The sequence below is a fragment of the Lepisosteus platostomus genome, chromosome 4 (genome assembly GCF_059453375.1).
Source record: "Lepisosteus platostomus isolate fLepPlt1 chromosome 4, fLepPlt1.hap1, whole genome shotgun sequence".
Classification (NCBI taxonomy): domain Eukaryota; kingdom Metazoa; phylum Chordata; class Actinopteri; order Semionotiformes; family Lepisosteidae; genus Lepisosteus; species Lepisosteus platostomus.
The window spans coordinates 1,846,772-1,863,940 of record NC_142614.1 but is presented as its reverse complement, the minus strand read 5'-3'; the positions used below and the strand labels follow the sequence as shown (position 1 = coordinate 1,863,940).

Here is a 17,169-nt window from a genome sequence, read left to right as displayed (position 1 = left end):
TGAAGAAAACTAATTTGCTATAATCAACACGTACAAACCATCCGAACCGAATTTTACCCTTGGAGAAACCTCCGGTATAGTTCTTATTCACGCATTGAAATGATAGAATTAATATAATTTACAGCTGTAAGCTGTAACAAAAAAAGTTTCACGTGGTCTTCAGTTCAAAGGCGTGGCCAGTCCTGCGATGGCAGAAGTCGCTGGAGATAACAAATGAAAGATTACACTATAAACATTTTTCGTTTTTTCATTCTGTCGCATTATTTTTAACGCTGAATATTTTTCACATGCTTTGGCAATCACAAGTTATTAACTGTTTGCACGTTACAGTGTATATATGGAGAGTATTTGAAATATATATAAAGCAACTTTTCCTGTCTGCTCCTGGACTGACACAAAAGACATAAAAAGGCTCATTGGAAACGGCGGCCCGAAGTGTGTGTGAACGCGCGTCATCAATCATGACTCAACATGGAAAGAATTGAACTCTTAGGATTCAGGAGATTAGACAGCAATCAGAGCCCAGAGTCTGTTTTAATATAGGTCCTTATCTTTTCCTGAACAGCCGAGCATCACGCCGTCAAGGACTGGAACTGAGCTAATAGCGCTGTCTGCTTTTGGGTCTTATTGAAACAGGAACTGTCGTCAGACGTGGTCCTGGTCTTCCAGAGTCACGTAGACCGCCAAACAGCCGCTGCATTTACAAACTGAAGTGGGCAGTGCCTCGTCTTCAATGGGTAAAGGGTTTTCTGATCGGTGCTCGCTTAAAAGGTGACCTTTACGACACCAGAAACGGCTCCGGCGCCGCTCGGTGACAGCTGTGCTGTGCGGAAAGTCCCTCTTCGCTGCGTGTGCGCGGCTTCATGCGCGCCTGCGACTCTAACCTGTACCTGCTGCTCTCACGGAGTTCTGCCATTCATGGAAAACAGTCCATCGCTACTGCTGTCCACTTCGCGTTCACCTGTTCGGCACACCTTTCTGATATCGATATCGATACTCGTAAAACGCAGATTCTTTCCGGTTTTGTTTCCCGGAGACGGAAAACTGCGAACTGGCGTGGAGATCACGGCCGCCGGGCAGCTGGTGTCGGGCAGGGATCCGAAGTGCCGCTCAGCTCTGTTTGTAGTTGGTTCTGTCTAGCCCGCTCCTTATTCCTCACTCCATCCACACGTTTTCTGACCGCTTTATCCAAATCAGGGCCCCAGGCAGACCCGGAGCCTATCCCAGCAAGCAACGGGCTCAAGGCAGGGCACACCACGGTCGGGACACCAGTCCATCACGGGTCACACACACGGACACAAACACCCACGCACTCGCACCAGAGCCAAAATTCCCAGCAGCCAATTAACACACCAGTACCCACCAGAGCACATGTGAACACGGGGAGAACATAGAGACTCCACGCAGACAGCATCAGAAATCAAACCCAGGCCCCCCGGCACTGAGGGGCAGCACCACTACACCTCTGTAACTGACACTTTAGTTTTAATTTTAGTAACATATCTAGTTTAGCACTTGGAAGTTTAAACTAGTTTCAATCTGTTGGTGAAAGGTCATAGAAATGATGTACTTTTTTTTTACATTTATCTGAAGATGTATATACCTGAAGAAGGCTCCACAGCCAAAATGCTGCATTTCCTTTCTATTCAGCCTGGAATAAACCCGTTACCTGTTCCTTTGCAGACTTTTTTATAATAGTTATGTTAGAATAAGGTCTAACATATGGGTGTATTTGTGGGTAACAGTGAAAGGGCTACTGTCCACCTTTTACCCAATTCGCAAATCAATCCCCAGCTCTTCAACATGCTTGAGCTCTACATTCAACACGAGCTCCAAACATTCATTTTGTGAAATTAATTTCCAAACCTGTCACTAGAGTATACTATCTCAACAAAGCAACTTCCTAGATCAATTAAGGCTTCAGTGATCTAATGAAGGTGGGCTGGGATGAAACCCAGCAGGTGTGTGGGTCACCAGGACCAGGACCCGCTGCAAGTAAGGAAAGCACAGGGCACAGCTCCAGTCTTCGAGGGCTAGAGCCACTTCAAATCATCACCTGTCAAACCAGAAACTGGTGCCCTTAAGCTACGACCAGGCCGGGGAAGCAATTCACAACAGAAGTGGAACCTCTCGGTCTGGAGCAGTACACCACTGGGCTAAAGAAACTGGAAGGGTAGCAACTGATAATCATCCTTTTTTAATAACTGAGACTCCTCTTACACTTAATGTAAAATAATAATTGGAAAAAAAAGGTATTTTACAAAACTTCTCTCTCTACTGGACGGAGTTAGAAGAACAGCCAATGCTCAAGCAGCTGAAATCCAGAACAGTTGCTGCTCTTGTGCAAGGTGGCCACCTACTGCTAGAACTGAGCACTGCAACTGCCCAGATCAGAACAAAAGCCATTTCAGGAGGTACTCTCTGTAGCGAACAGCACAGGAATGAGACAGGACACACAGGCATGTCTGGACAGCAGGAGTGTACAGGGGTGTCAGACTCAGGTCCTGGAGGGCCTAGTGTCTTTGGGGTTTTGTTCCAACCTAAGTTATCAATCAAACACCTTAATTATTTTTTACTTAACACGTACAGTATAGGATGTTTAAGGTCTTTTACAGTTGATAAAACGTTCACTCCATTCAAAGCTCAATTACCTATAAAACTTTGTAGACACTCTGGGGCCATGTTGGAAATGGTCTAATTACACACCTGAATCCACTACGTCCACTAGAACAAAGCACCGGGCCTTCCAAGAAGGAGTTCGACACCCCCTGCTGTAAAGAGCTCATAAAGCTTTAAGTTAAAAAAAAAACTGGAAACCCTCCACTAAATCTATTTTCAAAACAATGTCATCATTTACAAAACACAACGTCTCTAATGTTTCTGGACCTCCTCCAAATAAGCCAGTTAAAATAAGAAAAAAAAAGCTTTAATGGTTTTAAACTACATCTGCCACTAGGTATGAGTATACATGCACAGTACAGGTGAGAGGGCCAGGAGCTGGTGTTAAGCACATTGCAGGTTGTAATGTGGCACAGGGCAGTTACGCAGAGGGTGGGTTGGTTCTATGGCTTCTTTCTGTGTAGGCACTGTATCTGCATCGCTGTTCAAGAATACATTGTCAGCTGCAGCCACTGAAAATGGGAAAAAAAACAGATGTTAGCTCTGCGCACACCATCTTCTGGTACAGAGACTTCATAAAGAAATTTGTGCTGTTGGAGTTTTACTGTCCGCTCATATTCTCTGTGTTTGCAGGTGTTCTTTGTGGACATGCAGGACAACATTGACATTGACGAGAAAAACTGCTTGAAAATACCTTGAACAGTGGAAAGTGAAGCTGAAGGAATTTGAAGAGTAACAAGGTCAATATCAAGGGCATACTGTATCACCGGTCACTGACATAGCATATTTACCTCCTGAATATTGACTTTAATGATTCCATTATCATCCTTGTCCAGGGTTTTGAATGCACCTGAAATTACAAAATGGTAACATTATTTAAAATCTCCAAACGGCACACTTTGCTGAAATGGTAAAATAAAAGCAACAGAAAAAAACGCCACGAAGCATCTCCTGGGTTTTTCTAATGTTTAAGAAGTGTATTCACCCCTCCTCCTAGACAGGTCCTTCACGAACTGTACATTGAAATATATCCAGCTGCTTTTCTGGGTCTTTTTGAATCTCCAGTAGCTGATGGCTGTGGAGAATGGACCACTTGCTCTGTCAAACCTAATGTAAATGAGTTTCACCCTTCTGCCAGGGGCAGGGCTGTTAATGACTTAAGGAGATACCAAAAAAAAAAACTGCTGGATTCCAGGTGTTGAGAGCAACTGCCAACCCAGAGCATGGGAAAACAAAACACAGTCACAAGACAGCGGCAAAGAGATACCGTGCATCGTACTGTCAAACTCTCTTCAGTGCCTTTGATCAGGTGAGAACGACGGGTTCAGTGGCCAGTGTTCATGAATTACACTCCCTCTGCAGTCTTGCGCAATGGAGGAGTCCTCAGCAGAATGCTGCCATCCTGGACGAGGAATATGTCATGGGTTCCTTCTCTCTAGCCTGAGCAACTCTGGAGCAGCTGGAGTCCTGTGCGGTTCTGCCCCGGGCCTGGCCGTGCGGCGCCCGGCGGAGAGAGGCCTCGGTACTCACGGCACATGGCGTCCAGCCGCACCAGACAGCCGATGTAGTTGTCGAAGTCCATGTTCCCGTTGTCGTCGCTGTAGCGGCGGGTGATCATCTGGAAGAGCTGGTCGTTGAGAGGGAAGCCTGCGTGCGGGGGGGGAGGGGACAGGGGACAGCTCGTTAGCGACGAACTCATCAGGGCTTCCCCGGCGAGCCCTGGTTTCCCTTCTCGTGCAGAACAGAGACGCAGCGGTTTCCTTTCAAACCGAGGAGTAACAGGAGGGCTGGGGGGATGCTGCAGCTGCAGGTTCAGCGTTTCAGCACAGCTATTCCTCTTTTTGCACAAGCTCATTCTCAGCTGCGGGTTTAGAGTCATGTGCAAGGATTGCCCAGCCTTTGCAAACGGAAGAAGAACGAAGATCAGCTCAGCTCTACATCCACACCTCTGTACAGGTCTTAGCCATCTCGGGCACAACCAGGAGTTACAACAGGGGAGCTGCAGTAAAAGGGGTAGATTTCCCCTTGTCAGTTCTCCCCTCAATTTCTGTGTCCCGATCTGCGCTGCTTTTCGTTTGTTACTGCAAATCGTAATGCAGAACCTCATTGTTTTATCACTTCAGAAGTTACATTTGGAACATTTGAAGCTAACATTCTTTTCAAAAGTTAAATATTTCATTTATAAACAGGACAAGAAGAAAGAATTAGCAAGAAACCAGATTTGCATTTGATTAACAATTCAGTTTAAGGCTACTTTTTTTGTTAACATATAGTGCATATTCTCCACACAGCTGGAGTTAGTGAAGTTAGAACGTTCTATAGCCTTAACTATTAGCCCAAAACATCTTATAGTGTTTTATGCTATTTCAACTGTTTGGATTTTTATTAATGCACTTAGTAAAAACAAAACTCAAATTGGCAATGTCCGAATATTCAGAAACCTGAGCAGAACAACTCAGGGTAAACTAGGCAAGAACAATAAATATTAGGTGACAGAATACCTAATCCATTACTTTCACCAATCATATCTCACTGACTCACTCTCGGGTAACATCATTCCACTTGACATATTCACAAAGTTAGAAAGATGTATTTTGCAGCACAAAATACAGATCAGGATGAGCTTAGCTTTAAGCACAATTGCTAAAGTATAAGTACAAAACCACCATAGAATTGTGCTTTTTCTTAAAAGAGCAGAAAAATGCAAACTTCTTCTGCACAGCAGTGTGCCTCAGACAATCAATTGATTATTGAGACAGCACCCGCTGCCCAGATTATAGAGCTTCCCTTGTTAAAATGAATACACTGTGTTGTTGTCATACTTATCAGACATTGTCCTCATTAAGGATTCCTTCAGTATTACTGATGCCCTCGTGATGCAGAGGCACTTATTGAAGACAATTTAATAGCAATAACTTGCATTTGTATACTGCCTTATATCCCAAAGCGCTTTTGCATAGTTTGCAAAGCTTTATTCAGGTAAGTAAGGACAAGTACATGACCCAAGGCAATAACACTAACAGCACATGAGAAGTGCCACACAACAATGTCCTGGAAGGAGATTATGTTAAATGAAACAAAGTTCTCACTGGCCTCCTGTACCCCATCCTCCTACTCATCCTTTTTTATGCTTCAAAAAGTAATAATTAATAATAATAATAATAATAATAATAATAATAATTTACATAGTGCTTTGCTGGACACTCCACTCAAAGCACTTAACAGGTAATGGGGATCCCCTCCACCACCACCAGTGTGTACCCCCACCTGGATGATGCGCCAGCAGCCATAGTGCGCCAGAATGCTCCCCACACACCAGCTCTCAGTGGGGAGGAGAGCAGAGTAATGTAGCCAGTTCATAGAGGGGGATTATTAGGAGGCCATGATTAGTAAGGGCCAATTGGAAATTTGGCCAGGACACCGGGGTTACACCCCTACTCTTTTCGAGAAGAGCCCTGGGATTTTTAATGACCACAGAGAGTCAGGACCTCGGTTTTACGTCTCATCCGAAGGACGGCGCCTGTTTACAGTATAGTGTTCCCATCACTATACTGGGGCATTAGGACCCACACAGACCGCAGGGTGAGCGCCCCCTGCTGGCCCCACTAACACCTCTTCCAGCAGCAGCCTCAGCTTTCCCAGGAGTCTCCCATCCAGGTACTGACCAGGCTCACACCAGCTGAGCTCCAGTGGGCTGCCAGTTGTGAGTTGCAGAGTGATATGGCCGCTGGATGATTCCTAAAATGCAGGTGATGCAGCAGCTTGAAATAGCCATCATTTTTTCCCCACAAGGAAACGGGAGGCTTCATGCCGTGTCAGCCCTTACCTGCGGCTTTGAAAGCCGCGGGAAGCTCATTAGCACCGATGAGACCGGATCTGTCAGCATCATACTGCTTGTAGATTGCCTGTAAAAACATGACATCTACCTCAGTGAGGAAGCAGGGGAGAACAACATCTTTCACACGCAAGACGGTTGGTCAGCACTGTTGTCTGTGACCGTTTCCTTCACAGAGGATTTTTAGGGTTGTGTGGAGCACAAGTGTTAAAGATCTGCAGTGGCTTGGCAGCATCAATGTGAACACAGCTGCAGTTCTGTGAGTGTGTGGTCATTTCAGGTTTCAGGTCATTTCAGCACTTTTCTGGACACCTTTACAGGTAATGGGGATCCCCTCCACCACAACCAGTGTGTACCCCCACCTGGACACCCACCATACATCAGCTCTCAGTGGGGAGGAGAGCAGAGTGATGAAGCCAGTTTTATAGAGGGGGATTATAAGGAGGCCATGACTGGTAAGGGACAATGGGAAATTAGGCCAGGACACTGGGGTAACACCCCTGCTCTTTTCAAGAAACGCCCTGGGATTTTTAATCCCAACAGTCAGGACCTCGGTTTTATGTCTCATCCGAAGGACGGCGCCTTTTTACAGTATAGTGTCCCCGTCACTATACTGGGGCATTAGGACCCACATGGACTGCAGGATGAGCGCCCCCTGCTGGCACCACTAACACATCTTCCAGCAGCTACCTTAGTTTTTTCCCCTGGAGGTCTCCCATCCAGGTACTGACCAGGCTCACTCCTGCTGGGCTTCAGTAGGTGGCCAGGTGTGAGCTGCAGGGTGATACGCCTGTGACTGTAATCACAACACGTCTGTGCCTCATTTCTTGAATGACCATCTCTGCACTGAAATTGAGCTGTGTGTAGAATGCATGTGTCACTCAGTGGGTACTCGAGGCATCCAGCATTACTGCACAGAGTGTCAGAGATAAGACGAACAATCCTCCTGCATGACTCAAGGTCAAGCTGCCAGATGGGAATGTCTGCCGTTTTTGTCCTTGCTGCATGATTGCATGGCAGCGGATTTTATTTCGCCGGGGCTCTAAAGGATTTGCGTACGCGTGCTTATCCTCCTGCAGCAAATATACACAACACCGGTAGAGCGCCCCCTGCAGTGCGGCCATCACCTGCCACTTCTTGATGTTGTTCCACAGGTGCTTGAACTCATGGAAGCCCAGTTTGCCTGAAGAATCGCTCTGGAAATCGGGGTTAAGGAACCCAAGTTTGCAGCTGCATACAAAAATACCACAAGCTGGTAAAAAGACTACCGTCTTTAGAAAACTAAATCCTAAGGTGACCATATTTTTTTGTTTTTTAAACAACCCGCCTCCCTCTATTTTGAGAGCTTAAATCGAGGCAATGCTGTAAGGATACATCCATCACAGCCACCATGCTCCTGCAGGACTCGATGCTGAAGCCATCCGTCTTGAGATCTCCATCTGAAAATAGAGAATCAAGCATCCCTGTCACCCAGCTGAGCCCCACACAGACCTGTCGCCTCCTCATTGCCATCTCTCCCAGGGAAGTTGATCTGGTGTAAATAGGAATTCTAAACCTCATGGTGGCAACCAGACAGATGGCTTGATCGCTAAGCTCTTAACAGTTGTGATGAAAACAAAACATGTTATATAGAGACCATAAGGCAAGAAACTTCATGCATGCACATGAACCTCTTTAAGAGGTTTGAAGTGGATTAGACCCTCTAACGCGTTCTGGAAGTTAAACACACTCGGACAGGACAGGGTGTAGCTTCTCTCCAACCTACCCTGGTCTAACCTGAATGGAAAACAAAGACTTACGTCTGGAGATGATCTTGTTGAGTATGTTCATCAGCTCGTTAGGGCTCACCTCCATGTCCTGCAAAGAAAAATAATACAAATAATATTTATCCACCACACCAAATACTCAGTTTCTTAAATGTGCATGGAAAACAGCCATAGAAGCTACAGGTACTGCTATGGTGAAGCAAGCAGTCATGTTGGAGAGTTAAAGCAATTGTAGAAAAACTTCAAGCATAAAACAAAGGAGACAGTAACATATCTCTCACCTTGGTCAAGTGATATATGCAGGGACTGATGCAGACTAACACGCATTAAGCTGATATTTATAGCATAGTCACAGAAACACTATGCATACAAAGGGGATGTATGTTATTTGATGATAGAGAGTCATTTTTAACTGTCACCTTTCTCCACTTAGCTCATAGACTCTAGACAGTAACTGCACACCATTTTATGACATTTTATACCAGATGAAAAGCTCAAATTTAAAATGAGCCAGCTACATTTAGAAAGAAAGAACAGATCTGGTTCAAAACAGCTAAAACTTTCAAATACTTTTAGAATATTGAAACCTGTGAATAAATAGAGAAAACAAGATCTCCTATGCAGTAAACTTGAATAAGAAGAGAATTTGTATCATACAACAGCTCGGCATGCTTGAATTGGCACTTTCCTTATTATAATTCCATAAAACTGTTATTGGCTTAGTAAATGAAACATATTTGTCTTCTAGCTGTAAGCCATTTCATAACTCAAAGGATGAAAGATCCATTAACGGCTTTTGGATGAAAGGCTGCAGTAGACAGAATCGTTGACCTCAATTTCAAAAAGAAGTTCCGCAACATGAGAAAGTGCATTTCGCCAAACCTCTTCAAAAATGAGTTGCATAATCGGATGCCACCAGGTGTTGCTAACACACTGTAAAAATGAAAAGGAGCCATACAAAGAAAATAAAGACACTCCACAAATCTAATCATCCACACCTACTGCACTCAAGCCCCAGGAGCCTAGAGGAGAAAAGGCCATAATTATGAGAGACCGGTTTCTGCAAAGCATGTTGTGTAATGGAGTGCCACTGGATTGTAAAGGGTGCTTACTCACACCCTACTTGAGTCACCACCCCACCCCTCCCCTTCTCTCCGAAGGAGAAGCACATGCACAAATGTCTATCCCCTTACTCACTCCCATGAAATGAGTCAGGAAGCTCCGGAAGCTGAAGGCTCAGCCAAAACAGGACGGGGTAGCTCAGCAGTTCCTAGGAGCAGCTGTACCACACTGCAGTGGAACCCTGCTGCACTGTTCACCAGCAGGTGGGCAGACTATAAGGAACTGGCCAAGATGTAGTACAGCAACAGCTCATTTGCAGTTGTTTCTGATGAAGTGACCTGGGAGCTGGAGTTTTTTAGTATTTTAGTAATAAAAGACTCCACAAACTGAACAAGCTGAACTGATTTTGCTCCTTGATATAAAAATTGGCTAGAAATCTTGTAATAGTAGACAACACTTCTGGATTCTTTGAGTAAATCTACAGGTATGTCCAGAACATACATATTTTGTAACTCCTGATTGTATCCAACAAGCTAAAGGTTTTAGCAGAGCAGTGCGATTACACTTTGAGTACGTTCTCTCCTTCACTCCTGCCATAAAACTACTTATTCTGCTGTATGTATGTCTATACCAGCGGCTGGTCAGCCTTGGTACCTCCACTGCAAGTCTCTTCTCCAGGATTATCCATAATCAACAGTCATATTCTGCAATCAGCAACTGGGTTCATTAGGCAAGTAAGGATAAATTCTGTAATTTCTTGAAAGGTTCACAATCCTGTAACGGTATGAGATAGAAGCGTCAATATAAGTCTATACCTATAGCAGGGATAGACAATCCTAGGCTTCCAGGTTTTTGTTCCATCTCAGCTCTTAATGACCTACTGCAGCTTCATGAAATCTATTTAACAGCCTTTCCCGTTCTTTGGGAGGCTGCGCTTAGAAGTGACCGAGGAAATCAGCCTTCCAGGACCAGTGCAGTCCATGTGTATGTTATCTACACATTTATAAAGAAATGGCTTGCAGTTCTTTGACCATGTTTGCCTGGGGGTTGCCGCATGAGGCTGTTTCATGGGACATACTGTATAAACATTTGTTTTCCTTGGCCGTTGGCCTGCAGTGGCAATATTCAAGCATTCTGCTCACATTCCAAAATTTCAATACAACCACAAACGTGTATACTGTTTCGCCTCATTAGTTATGTAGATGAACAAATCAGTTAAGACATGCGGACTGCTGGAGAGCCACAGGCAAGAGAAAATCATGAGTGGTGTGGAAGAGAGAGAGCTGGAGCCCTTACATCTCCGGCGAGCTGCTGGAAGACCTTCCTGAACTGGCGCTCCTCATCACTCTCATTCTGCTCGGCGTACGCCATGGGCCGGCGGGGGGGCGGCTGCGCACAGAGAGCAAGAGAGACGGGGTCAGGGTCAGGGTCAGGGTCAGGGTCAGGGTCAGGGTCAGGGTCAGGGTCAGGGTCAGGGTCAGACGGCACACCTCGCCAGCACCAACTCAACCGACCTGCTCGAACCTCAGCCAATATGCCACGCCCTTTCTGTCCGCAATTCAAACGTGCTCCTAAACTATCCCCAGAAGTTATTCCTTCTGAAGGTCTCATAACGATCATTTAAATAAAGTACGCAAAGTATCTGCCTCTCACTCACCGGATCTGAGGGCAGGAACTGGTTGGGGTCAATGTTCCTGTAAAAAAATGAAACAAATACAAATGAGTTCTTTATTCTTGCTTTAGAACACCCTACTGCATGTCATCTCTTGAGAGGACAGAAGTTCTTACTCTCAAAAATTGTATTTTTACTGAATCTTGAAAGAAAAAAAAAGTTTGAGATTTTTTTTCTGTTACATTTATTTTTTTAATAAACTTTAAATGACCTATTATTTACCTTTTTAATAGACTCTCAATGTGGAATTGAATCCATGAGTGCCATGTGCTGGAATGAAATGGCTGGTCACAGACTTCACCACCACCAGCTCCTGGCCTACTCTAGGTCCTGGCCTACTCTAGCCTGACCCAGCCTCTGCTGTACTCGCCACTTCGAGAGAGTGTCAATGTTCCGACTCTGGTGCTGCGTGCCAACACAGGGGTGAATCTGCCCCCTTACGCGAGCAGCTTCACTGGCTGAGGCACCTGGGAGCCCCAGGGGAAAGCAGAGCTGTGATCAGACTGTGTCAACACAGCTCACAATTACACGTTAAGGTGCCCGTAGCTGCGAGCCTCAGTTTCAGGATGCTGCAGTTGGTATTTGAACGAGCCCCTGAAAAATTAGATGGTGTGAAAGGCGCTTCTTACCCCACGACATCTATGAGGCCACCAATTAGCCTTTTAGCAAGAAACATCTTGATGAGCTGAAGGAAGGAGACTGGGAGAGAGTCACAGGAGGAGGACACCTGGGAACAAATAAATAAAAAAAGAGATGGAGCAGGTTAGCATCTTTTTCCTAGAAATGTGTCCAGTAAAAGTGCAAAGTTTTGCTTGTTAAATGAAGCCTTAGCATTTACCAACTTGCAGAGCAAAGAGAAAAGAATATGCATCTCTAGCAGTCCTGACCAGTGCAAGTGTATCATATGAAGGAAACACCTTGTTCTGCTTTATCGACTCTGCTGTCTTCTGAAATAACTCAGAGCCGACAGCTGTTCATTCCCTGCAGTAAACCTCTGTCCACAATCTTTAATTACTCGGCTAGACCCGTTTCATTTTTTCCTAATTAAAATACTTTCTTAGCACTGTTGACCATTTGCTTCACAATTGCCCCTTGTGTACCTGTACCTGGAAAAAGATCCCAACGGAAATGAAAAACGCGATACATTTACTTTGCCATTGGTCTTATAAAACAGCTCCTGGTGACCTGAAGTACTACTGAGACTGTAATAAGAGAAAACAGTCCCCTTTTTTGAATCTGCATAACACTCAGGAGTAAAAAACTCTGCTTTCCATTTGTACAGATTCAACTCATTATTTAACTAGAAACCTGTGCAAGAGCAAAGATTTGGGGAAGATTACCAACACCAAGGCGCACGAAGATAAATGAGAGACCATTTAGCCCATGTAGCTTGTTTGGTTTCTACTAGCTCATCGATCCTGGATCTCATACAGTCTTTATACTATAGTGTAGCGAGGAATTTGTCTCAGACGCCCACAACACTGTATGTAAGCGAAGCCCCTGCTCCTCTCAGTTTCTACGCACTTCCCCATTTGTGTCCTCTCGTTTGCGTTTCACTATTCAAACTGACTAGTCAACTGTAAGCCGGAACTGTACAATACCTACCTGCACTAGGAAGTCTGTAAGCCTGGAATAAACTGGCCTGTACAAGAAAGAAAGTAGCCTCAACACACACCTCTCAAGTATTCCAGGTGAACAGTCGTACCTTCCTCAAACATACTGCGGACCCCTAAACACACCGAGCAAAGGTGTAGCACAATAAATATCCCGTCTAGCTGGTAGTGACTGGGTCTCCGATTCACCTTTCCAACTGATAGCTCAGTTGTCGTGGCCTAACACATTTGTTTACTGTACATATACTGTGCTTCAGGTTTGTATTTTGGATCAAGAAATCAGAGGAAAATAATCTTCAGACCATTCACGGAAGTCCAAGACCTCAGGAGTTTTATTGGCAATCTCTGAGAAAGAGAAAGAGAAAGGTTCTTCTTGTCTGTTTCAGACCCTGGAGCCCATGCAGCAAGCTGTCTGAGCTACTGCTGTGCCTTTGGAACATGTGTAGTTTTCTAAAACTCAGACAGTTTCTCATCATGCAGACTAGACTCTTGCTCCCAGCATAAACATCTCACTTTTGAACAACTACTAGAAACACGTGCCACACGCTGGAATGTTGAATTTGAAGTCAGGTATCTTCTGGAAATTTTGAGGTTTCGGCCTTCCGTTCCTCTCCAGGTCTTCAGCTTCGCAAGCCACTGTACAAATTGTACCAGTTCTAAATACAGTAACCAGCAGGAATGATCCTACCCTTGTTGTCAGCCAGGCTCCGAAGAAGAACCTGTGATTTGTAAAACCTGCACGGCCCACGCTCCTGTACAAGGGGAGTCTATTTTCAGCTGTGCTTCTAAGATTTGAGTTGACTAATTGAAACATTTAAGAAAAATATCAATCATTAATTTGCTGGGTGTAATTTCATGGGATTCTACAGCTCGCATTGAGCACTGTACTATACCTGTATAATCGTTTTCTACAGAATCACAGATGCCTTTTTTTAGTCATTGTAGTGGCACAAATCTCTGTAAAAATTCTGTAGGTTTGAGAAAACATACAATTGGTCCCCATACCTAAAGAGCACTTTAAATTATGAGCTGTCTGCAGCACATGGCAGGCGATCCAATTTATACAGGACAGAATTGTGCTCTTAATAACAGGGTATAGTGCTTATGTTCACTTAAAAGATTATGCTGGCAGGTGACAATGGAGGTGTGATCCCAAATCAATTGAAATATTTGTCTATGTCAGGTATCCTCACAGCAACTACTGGTACTTCATACAGTAGCATGAATAACTTCATGCTACTGTGTGTCCATCAATGATTGCCAGAGATCTGAAGTAGTCCTGACATTGGGACCTCCACTCAGTGGTCCATATATTCCCTTCTCATATTATCTGAAGATGAAAGAACAAGAACCTAATAAAATGTGTTTTTTCAGGGCATGATAGTGACAATAAAAAGGTCTATGCATTTGCAGTTTCTGTGATGCTATTTCTTAGTATATCATGCAGAACTTCTAGCCGAGAGCTCAATGCCCTGCTTGTGCTGGCTTCCTCTCTCCCAAGTAAACAGCCTGGATTTATTCCCACCCTTGTTGACTTCCACAAGCTGTACATTTCCACACTGTTCTTCCGGATCTCCTCAGTGACTCATTCATAGGCAAGTCATATGACCAGCCCTCCCCTCAGGCCTCACACCTAGCCCGTCTCCACTTGCAAAAAAATACAGGAAATCTCTCTGGTACAACAAGGTCTGCAACTCTCCAACAACAGCAACACTCTACTGGACAGTCACCCTATACTGGCCACAAAATAGCTGAACAATTCACAGAAAAATTGGCACTTTCACAGAAAATCACCAAGTCATTAACCACTTTTATAAGATGGACATACAAATGATAAAAAAACACATGCAAGAAGTGTTATCCTATACATTGGCCTAGAAGCAAAGTTTCCCCAACGTCTGGACATTCCTTCCACACCTATTCAACAGGAAGAAAGACATACGCATGCCCCAAACTTCAGGGTGTAGTTGTGTGATTACTCCACCCTCCAGGTACATTCCTGGGCTTAGTGGAATGTCCTCTGCCGACAGACTAAGAGAGCTGTCTTTTTTTAGTCCTGGACTGAGAAAACCCATGAGAGACGTGATTCAAGAATTCAAAAGCCTCTCAAGAGCTTTAGCCAAGTCCCCCCATGGTCTTCTTCCAAATCCACATGGAAAACACAAACCAGAGGACACAGGCGGAAACTGCAGGGAAGATATGTTTAAAACTAGGGAAGGTGTTTAGAACTGAGGACAGGAGCCACTTCTTTACACAAAGCATTCTGGGACAGAAACAGGATGACCGCACGGGGACACTGCCAAAGCCGACACCATCAGTTCTTTCTGGCAACAGCTAGATGGTATTGTCTGATTAATTATCTACTAGCAACAACAACTCTCTCGTTCTCCTTACTTCGTTCTCTTAACCAAAGAGCCCAGAAGCCACTGTGTTTCCTGTTGTCAATACGCAGAACAGCACGAACGCCCTACAGCAATTCTTTGTGGCAGCTGACACACCCACTTCAGTCACTCAGTGAGGTGTAGGCCCTACTGTAGGTCCCAGAGCAAACAGAGAGAGTCCGGGGGCGACTCTGGGCTTTCAAATGCGGTTTGGCTTTAAAGTTGATACTTAACCATATGCATTCTTTAAGCTTATGTCAGGAAAAAAATGTTTAATGTGTAGTTGCGCATTGAAACGCTGATTGAAAATGTCTATTAGTGCACAATATATAAAATATAGTTATCTCTTAATCGCGTGCCAAGGGTTATTGTAAAACAACTGAAAGGCGAGGTGCGGTACTAATCGATATTTCCCATTACAGTATGTACGTTTCCGACGGTCTATCTAAGGTAAATACGCAAATTAAAAAACAACAACAAACAATTATATGCATCGGAAAAATGAGAATGTAACCACTGTGTATTCTAATTTGCATTGCGATGCAATTACTATATGAAGCCCTGTAACGTCTCTACTCTCTTTCACCTCGCTCTTGTGAGGCTGCGGTAAAGTCTACAGCGTCTTCTCGGCGGCACACTTACAACACACAGTTGAAGTGAACCTGGGAGAATTCAAGGCAGCGCACCGAAAGGGTGCACACACACACACCGTAGAGACCTTGCGCCGAGGTATCGTCACAGATGGACACAATATAAACACCTAGTAGGAAAAACCTGCCGTCACGCAGCTCCAAATAAATGGCTGCTTCCAGAAATAAGCTTCACAAAGCCCATGCAAATGTTCTGCATATGGCCTTGAGTTCCCATTACAGGAAGCCGTGCAGTCTCCTTTACTGAAACCCGAAAAGATTTAACAAGCGACAAAGCGGAACACAGTTTAACACGTTTCTATCTGCAATCGGATGTAAAAAGCGATGTTTCGTGTTTAAGAAGCGCTTATCAGGACCCTTCTGAGCACGCAGGGGCCTGCTGATATTGGTGAAAAAGTTTCACAAGCCCAGTCCTCTCGCCCGCCCGACGCAGTGCAGCTGTCACACGCAACACCAAATCTCTCGGTGCGCTCCGGATCCCGACCGGGCAGAGGAGGGGGAGATACGCTCAACCCAGGCGGCCTGTGGGGAAGCACTTACCGGGAGCGTTGATAGGAGACGCCGGAGCGGACTGTCGAGCAGACGGGCGTTTTTAAAGTGACTCACGCCACCGAAGAATATGAAAACCGGCCCCACAACCAGCCCCCCTCTCTCTCTCTTCTCGGAGATCCACACCCAGTCCCGACAGCTACAAGCGTCCCCGGGTCCTACATTCCGGACTGTAGCGCACAGGACCCACAACTGTATCTCTACATACAGCACCGTAGGCTCCTGAAGACGACTGGCTGTGAAGAATTCTGATTTAGATTAGAATTTTAAAATAGTGTACCTATTCTACAAATAACCGATAACAGCTCATGCAGTTCAGATCCCTAACCCCCCCAGAAGAAACGATATTTCAACGATACTGGCGAACGAGAAGCTGAAACCATCCCGTTGTTTCTGTGTAACTGATGTGATATTACACAGCTGGACCTCCTCCCAAGCAAAACAAAACTTTCAAAAATAAAAACAGTTCATGAATTACATTTAATGTCATCTGAAATAAGAAATCACAGTGTTGGTGGTTTAAAAACACTTTTTAAGTTCTCTCATTATGTCAGTCACGAACACGGTTTACACTCTTCAGGACCGGCTCTGTATGTCCCTGTGCTTGCACAGCTCAAAACAGCACATCTGTTTCATACTGAGCAAACTGTACAGGACAGCACCGTATTTTAATACATCAGAAAAGTCACGCAGGTCTTTAATGCCCTGAGCAAAGAGCAAGACCAGAACACTCCCAATTCCTAGCGCTGGTGCCTGCTTTATAGTATGCGTGGTATTTACGCGAACCGACCAGCGAGTTTCACATTCCTGGAGCTCAGTCTTGACAAAACCAAGTCGCACCGCCACACCCGCCCAAAAATATACAGTGTTTGTGTATTTACTATGTAAAGTAGCAGACATAAAGCAACAATTAGTTAACTTATTACTTATCTAACACGTGCAACAACAAGATTAAGAATAAGAATATACTGTAGCACAGAGTACTAAGAACTAGACAGACCGGTGATTAACTGCTCCAGGAG

General features: G+C 44.8%; 1 protein-coding gene across 1 annotated transcript; it reads right to left on the bottom strand.

The window, feature by feature from the left end:
• Nucleotides 1-2,910: 2,910 nt before the first annotated feature.
• On the bottom strand, nt 2,911-16,294 carry capns1b (calpain, small subunit 1 b). The gene is made up of 11 exons (XM_088627431.1): nt 16,139-16,294; nt 11,584-11,681; nt 10,940-10,976; nt 10,579-10,671; nt 8,254-8,311; nt 7,829-7,893; nt 7,582-7,650; nt 6,446-6,524; nt 4,150-4,266; nt 3,411-3,469; nt 2,911-3,131 (listed from the first exon to the last, which is right to left on the bottom strand). The coding sequence occupies exons 2-11, from the start codon at nt 11,628-11,630 to the stop codon at nt 3,105-3,107; spliced, it is 651 nt and encodes a 216-aa protein (XP_088483557.1). The 5' UTR covers nt 11,631-11,681; nt 16,139-16,294; the 3' UTR covers nt 2,911-3,104.
• Nucleotides 16,295-17,169: the final 875 nt, after the last annotated feature.

Coding starts and splice junctions, on each gene's coding strand:
- capns1b (XM_088627431.1), bottom strand. CDS start 11,630: ATGTTTCTTGCTAAAAGGCTAATTGGTGGCCTCATAGATGTCGTGGG. Junction 10,977..11,583: donor GGCCTCATAGATGTCGTGGG/GTAAGAAGCGCC, acceptor ATTTTTTTACAG/GAACATTGACCCCAACCAGT. Junction 7,894..8,253: donor CAACAAGATCATCTCCAGAC/GTAAGTCTTTGT, acceptor CTCTATTTTCAG/ATGGAGATCTCAAGACGGAT.